Source organism: Falco peregrinus, chromosome 1 (assembly GCF_023634155.1).
Source record: "Falco peregrinus isolate bFalPer1 chromosome 1, bFalPer1.pri, whole genome shotgun sequence".
NCBI classification, from domain to species: domain Eukaryota; kingdom Metazoa; phylum Chordata; class Aves; order Falconiformes; family Falconidae; genus Falco; species Falco peregrinus.
In genome coordinates this window covers 18,387,809-18,397,072 of record NC_073721.1, presented here as the reverse complement: position 1 = coordinate 18,397,072, position 9,264 = coordinate 18,387,809, and the positions used below count along the sequence as shown (strand labels likewise).

General features: G+C 41.3%; 2 protein-coding genes across 5 annotated transcripts in view; both read left to right on the top strand.

Annotated features, from left to right (window-relative positions):
• DNAJC12 (DnaJ heat shock protein family (Hsp40) member C12) overlaps positions 1–9,264 on the top strand; it is a 39,911-nt gene that overhangs the window by 25,496 nt on the left and 5,151 nt on the right. The window contains exons 1-2 of one of the 2 annotated variants that reach the window (XM_027783482.2): positions 4,343–4,558; positions 7,541–7,619. In XM_027783482.2, the coding sequence (XP_027639283.1) occupies positions 4,481–4,558; positions 7,541–7,619 (157 nt within the window). In that variant the 5' untranslated portion in view covers positions 4,343–4,480. Of the gene's footprint in view, positions 1–4,342; positions 4,559–7,540; positions 7,620–9,264 lie in introns of those variants that run through there. The other variant, XM_027783483.2, reaches the window with a different exon arrangement.
• Positions 153–4,165, top strand: LOC129785676 (uncharacterized). Of its 3 annotated transcripts, none has more exons than XR_008749849.1 (3): positions 153–685; positions 2,529–2,741; positions 3,754–4,165. XR_008749849.1 is itself a non-coding variant. In XM_055819000.1 (2 exons), exons 1-2 carry the CDS (start codon positions 184–186, stop codon positions 2,669–2,671), a joined length of 645 nt encoding a protein of 214 aa, XP_055674975.1. In that variant the 5' UTR covers positions 153–183; the 3' UTR covers positions 2,672–4,165. The 3 variants fall into 3 exon arrangements, 1 of the variants encoding a protein (XP_055674975.1); XR_008749848.1 differs by having other exon boundaries at positions 3,057–4,165; XM_055819000.1 differs by having other exon boundaries at positions 2,529–4,165.

Below are 9,264 nucleotides of genomic sequence, written 5' to 3'. Positions count from 1 at the left end.
CAGTGGGCGGCGCGGCCCTGAGGGGAGCGTCACCGGCCCGCCCGCCGCCGCGGTCCTTCCCCTCTGCGGGGCGGTGGTCGCCCACGGCGGGCGGGGGGAGCCCCGGCATTGTGCACCCGGGCCGCACACACCCCCCCCCCCCCCCCCCCCCCCCCCCCCCCCGGGTCGCGGCGCTGCTGGTAAATGGCTGCTGCGGGGTGGCTGCCCGGGCCTCCCCGTAACGGCAGGCGCGGCGCCGGGCAGCGGCCGCGCCTTCCCGAGGGGCGGGCGGTGGTCCCGGCACACGCTCCCGCTGCAGGGCGCCTTGTGGGGCCGGCCCGCGGCTGTGCGGGGCCTGGTGAGGGGAAACCCGCCAGGGGAGACCGGAGCGAGCCCCGCGTGTGTCGTGTGCCGGCCGGGAGCGCTGCCGGGAGCGGCCCCCCGTGCTCTGGAGGCGGAACGGAGCTGAGGGTGGGAGGCATGTGCACGATACAGGGGCTGCCGGGGACGCTGCCGGGCCTGCGGGCTGCCCGCAAGGGTTTGCGCCTGCGGGCTGAGCGCCTGGTGGGGATGGATGCTGCAGTCTGTTACCGTGGCGCTTGGCCTTCTGGGCTACAGGAATGTTTGGGGAGGGGGAGCCTCGGCACCCAGCAGAACAACAGCTGTTTTAGGAACGGGCCCTGTGTAGCGTACGAGAGCGCTGATGGTAAATTGCAAGGGTTGCCATTGGGGTTTGCTCTAGAGGCATTCACAAATTCATTCTGTTTCATATCGGTGTTCCCTGGTGGGATGTGTGCAGCCAGTTGCTGTGGTGGCCTGTGGCTTTCCAGGGATCTCTTCTGTTACGTAAACTAGAGAGACAATCCTTAGTGGCTGACCTCAATGCTGAACTGTGGACCACCACTTTATAGTAAATACAGAGGTAACATGTGTGGGCATCCTTCAACACAGTGTCGCTTTCTACCTGGAAGTCTTGTCTGGATAGAACTCTGCTGCTTTCCCAGGACTTCTGCTAACAAAATTTTGATCAAAATTTCATGGATATAAACGTAAATATTTTGTTTATCATTATTTCTTAACATCACGAACTATTTGCAGAATAGTTCTGCTGAATTTTATACAAGTGAATCCCTAAATTTAGTGGCAAGACCAGGATTAGGCAGGTAGAGTTTCTCCCTCGCAGGCCTTGATAACAACAGCTTCTAAAAAAGCTTTGCGTTAAGATTGTTGATATGTGGTTTTTGGCTTCAAAAGGGATTATTTTATCGATAACTGACTTTATAGGTGGAAGATGTATTTGTAAGCAGGTGTGGGTGTGCGTGCGTTATTTTTTTCTTTTTCTAGTTCTTTGGGCTATTAACCCCCCCAAAAAAGATGTATGTGACGTTTCTCACACTAACTAGATGTGAATCAGAACATTTTTATTATTTTGTGCAAACTTGTAGCCAAGCATTTTTTCTTGTAGCTGAGGCAAGATGATTTATTAAAAAGCACATGCCAGATGCTTTTGTCAGTAAAGGAGAGGTGTCACTTCAATATTGTTTTGGTGCTTATTTATGTGAAGATTGTGTTCTAAGGAAGAAAATACGTTGAGTGATACAGGTGTATGATCTAAAGCTTTCTGTGAAGGTTTTGGTGAGGAAGTGATTGAAGGATCCTAAACCTGATTCTAATGTTAATGGTGATGTTGCAGTAGTTACCCCAAAATCGGGAAGTCGGTCTGGTAGTGCTTAGATCCTCTGCTATTCCTGCAACTCTGAGCGCGTGTGGGGACAGGGATGGAGCATGAAATGCAAAACTCACTTGAGCTATATTGTGCCTCAGACTTCTTGGGAGTGTATACTCTGTCCTCGGGAAGCAAAACAAAGTCAGTTGAGAAGAACTGGTACAGGAAGATTTGATGTATTGGAATAAATTCAAATAGAGATTTCCAGATCTTGGTGTTTTATTTAAGGAGCCATTTATGACTTTTACAAGTTGATGGTAAACCTCCTGTTATACTGAACCAGAATTTAGTTTCACTCTTGGCTCTAAAAAAGCAAAATTGCTGATAATGTGTTAGGAATGAATAGAAACGTTTTGTTCGTGGTTGAGTACACAGAACAAATACGACATTTCCTCACTTTCAGTACTGCTTGCATGTTCTGAGCAACAGAGCAACACTAGCCAAAATGTGTTGACACATAAGCTGTGCCATCTCCTGCACTGCGATTCTCTTTCAAATGAAGTTTATCCTGAAGGCAATCTTTTTTTTTTTTTTTCCCCTGCATACTGTGTGCAGGTTCTCTTGCTCTCCATTTTTTTTTTTAATGATGCTTTGCTGTGAGTTCTCCTGCTGAAGTCAGTAGGAACAGTAAAAGACTGAGTTATTACTCAGTATTTTGTGTCGTGTCCCCGTCCCCCCCCTCCCCCCAGACATACAGACTGCACCGTGGGACCCCTTTTGCCCCAAGCATTGGAAATCTCGGGGTGAGGTGGCAGGGGACAGTCGATAAGTGTGGTCACTGCTCCAGTTTGAATCAAAGCCCTTGTTTATTTGGTCTGAACAGACAAGAGGATAGCAGAGACCAAGGCTTCAGCGAGCAACTTCCCTGTGAACAAGCAGCTTGCAAGTCTCAGGGTCTTGCCATCTGAATCCCGCTCTTGGACCTGCAGCTCACCTTGCAGCACAGAAACAGCCACTGAAAGATGAGGGGAAAAGGGGTTAAAGAGCCTTCCCTTTCACCTTACGCAAATATGCAAGAAATACTTGGACATGAAAGGTATGTCAGGAGTGCTGTTGGGAGGAGGGACAGCTGTTTGTTTTTTGTCCTCCCCCAAAGTACAATCTATTTAAATATTTACACGATCTCTTGCTAAAAGGCTTTCTTTTCTTTCCTATACTTTTCTGGTTTATTATTAAGTTATGAATGGGGAGAGGGAGAGATTTGTAATTGCTAATTCTTCTACTTTGTTGAAAATAGTATCTGTAGTTTTGATTACTCGGAGAGGGATGGTAATTTCACTGAGGCTTGTGCTTTGCTGTTTAATATTGTTCCTTCTTTTCATATACTTTATATCTTTTATGATCTTAATAGGCTCTCTGAACATACAGTAAAACCAGGACATTTCAGACAATACAACCTTGAAGAGAAAGTGGAATGCTAATATTATATGCAAATCATTTCAGAAGATTGATAGTATAGATTAAATAAAGCACTTGTAAATGCAAGCATTATATATTCAGTATTTTGTAAACGGTTCCGAATGGCCGCTAGGTCCTTCACCGATGAACACACACCTGTTGTAGCCTTGGTCACACCCTATTTATCTGTTCTGTGTAGACTCTCCTACTAGGTCACTGCATCTAAAATTGTAGAACTAGTCAAGGCACCTACTTGGGTTAGTTCAAAGAATCAGCAATATTTAGTGACATGAAAGCATCTTGAATTACAAAGCTCTTGCAAGGGTGGGGAAAGTAAAAAACAGAGCTCCTTAGGGTCCAGAGAAAAGACTTCAGCAAGTTATCAATATTACACCTAGGAAGTAATTTTTAAAAGATCAACAGATGAGAGGAGACACTGCAGTTAAACATGTCTGTGGTCTTTGTTGGATGAGACCTTGATCATTATTCACAGTTCAAAATTAAAGGTATTTTAGCTCAATGTAAAATGAATTTTATAAGGAATGTTCTGCACGCAATGTGGACAAGACATAATTTGGAGGTAGTTTAGCATGAGGATGGCTCTCTGATTTGGCAGTAGGCAGTAAACATCTCATGTTCTCTTTTCACAGTCATAGTTTTGTCAGACACGCAACTGATGTACAAGAGCTGTTTGTTTTGAAGGATAGCATGCGTGTACCCTAGGTAGCCTTCAAAGAGTAAAGATTCCCCCTTTACTGTTGAAGTGCCTGATAGAGCTCTGCAAGGCTTTGGCAAGGTCAGTACTTCCTTCTCTAAAGTTTGCAGCCCTGTGATCGTTATTTTGGAAATAATCCTTTACTCTTTTCTATAATTACCCATGTAATCCCTTTGTCAACGACTGCGGCGAAACTTGCAATTAGAAGTTAAGCAGAAAACACATTTTAGTATCTGTAGGCTCAGGTGGAGGAAAGATTTCAAGTACATGCCTGATTTTAAGTGGCCGTACATGTGACGGTGTGATCTAAATCTCAGATAGAGCTGGAGTTTAGTTAGGGTCCAGAGCTCTTTTCGGTCTGGACGTGACCGACAGCTCAATGGTGAAGTGACTTTGGCAACTACAAATCCCAGGGAGCATTGCCACTAGGAGGTTTGTGCAGCGGATTGGCATGCTGCGGGGGCCAATGGCCGGCACTGGATTCAAGAAAATTCATGTGTGTCAGCTGCCAGTATTAAAAAGCACTGCGAGAGCGCTGTAGACCTGAGTGGAAATTGCCTCTCTCTTGGGGCTGCCGCTAAACCCTTGCGTGAGCTTTGCGTTGATATTGTATTTCACACCCCCTGTGCCTCGGCTTGAAGAAGCCGGCTGGACTAGTCCAGATGGATGAAATTCTGAGCTGCAGACCGGATGACCTGGAAGATTACTACAACTTGCTGGGATGCAATGAACTATCTACGGTAAGAGCCATCCCCACCTCCCCGCCAGGCTGATAACATTTTGAATGTGCTTGTCTGTCTGCAGGGGAAATTTGAAGCTGTTTATCTCTGCAGGCAGGACTATTTGAAATGCATTGTGAACCTCCTTTCTTGCCACGTTTATCTTCTAGTGGCTCCCTTTGTGAAGCCCAATTTTCTGATCTGTATAGTGATGTTAAGGTCCTAGAATAAGACTTGTATTGAAAGTGTCTTATAGGTCAGGATTATGTTATAGATACAGCTGAAATAATGGTTTATTCATTAGTTTAATTCAAAGTGTGATATGGTTATGAACTGTGAGCTAACTGCATAAATTTGACAACATTCTAATACTACTTTGGAATGTACTTCTGGTTCTAAAAGATCAAAAAAGGCATTTGAATGCAACTAATACAATGAATGTTTGTAGCTGTAGATCACTGATAATGCTATTGAGTCTCTCAGGTTTTATACACATTGTAAAATTTTTTTAAAAACTATTTGTTGGTTGGAAGGATACCCAAAATTAGTATCTTTTTTTCATTCATCACATTCATGATTTTTAAATGCTAATTGTAATGACATTCCCATACTAGTTTTACTGATTTGTTTTGGTAGCAGATACATACTTTATAATGAGATTTAGCTAAGCAATTGTTGAAGGCTTTGTAGCTAAAACGAGTGTTGTTCTTCCTAAAAGTGTGCATATAACGTTGTTTGGATAGTCTGAGCTAGTGGTATGCTAATATTTCTTAATCTAGTTGTTACATTAACTGGAATTGTTTTGGAAGAGGAGTTTTGGTTACTCAGCTTAATGAGGGATGTATTCAGTGTGGATAAAAGCTGTATTTTGCTCAGTAAATTTAATCAGATGCTCTCATCTGTCCCAGTAGTCAAATGCTGGGAAAATACCTCTTTCATCATACTAGTAAGCATCTTCAGCCTGTTACAGAAGGTAATTCAAAGCTTCTCCTGAGGTAACTGCTAAGAAGTCACCCCAGCAGAGGGCGGTGTTAAAGTTTCGGTGTAGGCTTGTTTCGCAGATGCTATTTCTCATTTACTACCTCTCCCTAATTCCTTAAGGGCTTAGCAATTAATGAATAGCTCAAGTACATATGATAATGATTTTTCAAATTGCTTAAAAATGAAACTAAAAAGATAGAATAAACGCTAATGGGTCCTGAAAAATAATCTGTCAAGTGTTATTTGTTGAGAGAAGCATTTGACATGGGAGCAGCTAATATCTCAAGTTGACTGAGTGTCATTACTGCCTTCCCTCAGGATGGTGCACGCTACTTCTAACATTTAACAGAAATCAGGTGCGTTGCCAGTGTTTTGCAATCACATTACTTTGTATATGCAGTCAAGCATTTGTAGCTGCACAGGCTTCTTTGGGCATATGCATGACATTCCCAGCTGCAGTACTTTTATCTAAGCTGCTGAATATTCCAGCCTTGATCTGACCTGGTTAAGCACAAGGACAAGTAGTCTCAGTTTCTATAGATTTTCCCTATATTCAGATAAATATCCGTGTTCATTCTTGGCTTCTTATAGAATTGAGCTCATGGGCACCTAGTTCATCGTCAGGTGTGAGAGAAAGAGGGGAGATTTAAACTAAATTCTTCTTCCAATAACAGTTATTCATATATAGTAGGTATTGGATACCTTGGATACTATCTCACTGGATATATTATATAAGCTTCATATATTTTGTATAAACTTCCTATAATTTTTTCTTCTACTGAGTTTTTAATTTAAACTGAAGACTTCCATGCTACCCCTCTGCTACTGTACATATTTTAACTTTAAAGTTCCCCTTTATGTAACTAAGTTTTGGCGATGGTAGCTAGCTATATAGTATTTCAACAAGTTATCTGTACAATGTGCATATTGTTAAGTGTCTTACTGCCTGGAAATATACCACGGTATATCTGTCCTTCTGGAAGAAGTTACCAACAAGAGTGAAAAGAGTAGAATTCTTAAAATACCTCTGTTGACCACATTTTTCCCAGCATATGACAACAAAATTTGGCCAGCTAGTTCAGTGAACTGGAATTGTATTCTAAAGAAAAAAAATCTTATGAGCCTTAATTTTGAAATAAATCATTTAAATTGTATGTAAATATCAGGGTTTGAAGGATGAGGAATTCATATAAACAACCTTTCTAGCATGGGAAAGAATAGCAGCTAATTGATATCTTAGGGCAAACAAATTGTTGTGAAAGCTGAAAATTTGGAAAATCTAAGCTGATGCCCACTCCAGTGGTTTCCTGTATTTTTTTAACTGTTAATATGCCTTTGTTTTTCCAGTGGTTGTAATGCTTTATTGCACTATAAACTGTGTGGGAACTTGTAATAAACTAATACATGCCAATATTCTAATATTGACTATGAATTTATTCTATTCCAAGCCAACCTTTTTGCACAGCAAATTAACTTGAGAGGAAAAATATGAACTACTAGTTATCTGGCTTTCGGGTATCCAAAATGGAAAAGTCATGTGGTGCTGGCCAGATTTCCTGTGAGGGGGATATGGAGAAAGCCCCCCAGTCCCACAGATTGATCTTCAGCGGTACAGAAGGTCTTTGCTTCCTGCAATGAGACTTCGTTAAAACTTAGAGTTGATTAAACAAAGTGAAGAACAGCTGAAATGATGCATTTTGCCTACGTGGTCAAATGTGAGGAAGGGGTTTTGCAAATACGATCTTTACACATTTTTCTTAAAGCCAAATTGCCATATTGGTTGACTGAGCTTCACAAAAACAAGAATAAGGATGAGCGCCTGGAAAATGAAATTAAATAAGCAGTGTCACTGACAGATGGTTGTTGTTACCTATTTTGCCTGTACTAAAGCTTGTAAAAATGAATAGGAAAAAAAAATATCTGTCTGCGTTCTTTGTTGTTCCTCCCAACCCCTTTCAAAAGCAAATTTGAAAATCTTTTCTGTGTGTATTTACTCACTTTGAGTCTCAACGTTCTATTTAGGTTGAACAAATTATTGCAGAATTTAAGATTAAAGCCCTTGAATGTCATCCTGACAAACATCCTGGAAACCCCAAAGCAGGTATGTATTCTTCCCAGAAAACCCCAAAACAGGTATTATGCTCTTCCCTGTTTAAAAACAATCTGTTTTTCTTATATTAACATGACTAAGCTATTAAATTCAGCCTTAAAACTTTATTAAATATACTTTTTTCCCCCAATATATTTTATCATGTCGTATTGAGCATATTGTCTTTAAATAGCAAGCTTTAATATTCTTTTCTAGCAGTTGCACACTCCTAGGTGATAGAGCAGGAAGACACTTTTTGTGTTATTTTTTTTCCTAGGACTTTCAATTTTTTTTCTTTCTATGATAGAACATCTTTTAATCCAGAAATTATTGATGGCGTGTATCCCTTTCTAGACTGTTGAAGTTGGCCAGCATACTTGCGTCAACGAGTTAATTTGCTTCCATGAAACAAGCCCATCGGGAACACATTAAATGTACTTCAGTTTCTTTTAATGTAACTTAATGACTGGAAATAGAGAAGCCAGCACCACCTGCTTAGCCATCTGTTAGCAGAGCAGCAGCTCACGTTTGCGTTTATGAAAGCGTGCAGTTCATCATACCTGTGATGGCTAAGCAGCCCCTGAGTTGTTTGGAGACAATCTTGCCCCTCCCTATCTATGCAAGATAGCTCTAATCAGTGCCCACCGATGTCAGAATAGTTGATATAATAAAGGTTGTTCTGACCATAATTATGGTCTCCACCAAAAATTTGTTGTAGAATAATTAAATATGCTCCTCATTTTAATTAATGCACACAACTTCCTTTGGATTCCTCGTATATGTTTAACTATAAACTGAACAACACAAGAATAAACTGAACACTATAGCGTACCTACTTGTGTGAGTTTGACCTCATCCACACCCTCCTTCAAGAGAGCAGAGCTGGGAGTTCAGCAGGTGTTAAATGAGACATGCACTCCGGTGCCTTGAGCAGAGCTCTCGGCAGGGCTTGGCTTTCCTTACTGATGTGCCATCCTAGCCTAGAATCAAGAGAGTTGATGGTGGGGAATGTGGGTGTTAAAAGGTGTAATAGGTGGGGTTTTTCACTTTGAGATTCCTTGACAAGGACCCCCCTGAGATTTGGTGTTTGAGAGACAATCTATCACCTATTAACAATGACTTGATCACTAATGTTTAATTTATTCTAAATGACAGCACAAGTAATAGTGAAACCAATGAAATCGACTTTGCAGAAAATTCTGGATATTGCAGCAGGGAAACTATTCCAGTGCATGGTCCTGTTCTGTCTGCACCGCCCCAAAGTCCGTCCATCCCTCTGCCCCCAATTAATTGAAACGAAGTAACTCAAAAAGGGAGGCCAGGTGCCAAATGTTGGAGCAGCTTTGTTTGTCAAGAAGAGATAATTTATGCTCCGTTTACCTGAACGTGCCCTATTTACTTTAAATACTTTTTTACAGTACATTACTGGTGAAAGTTTGTATTTTTTATTTCATCAGCTTAAATCTCAATAAAGACTAATTAAAGTAGACCTTTTATTTGTTAAAAACTAATAACACTAGAAAAAAGGAAACCTAATAGAACTGCCCCTTCAAGCTGTTGTCTGCTGTTTAATTTACAGCTATCAGTTTTGATTAGCATTTGGGCTTAGTTTATTTCAAAAGAAATCTCTCTAATTTGTAAACTGGAATAAATGAAT

Bases quoted from the DNA above. Each gene is read 5' to 3' on its own strand.
- LOC129785676 (XM_055819000.1), top strand. From the start codon at position 184: ATGGCTGCTGCGGGGTGGCTGCCCGGGCCTCCCCGTAACGGCAGGCGC. The intron at 686-2,528 runs GTAAATTGCAAG...TGGTCTGAACAG, and splicing joins AGCGTACGAGAGCGCTGATG to ACAAGAGGATAGCAGAGACC.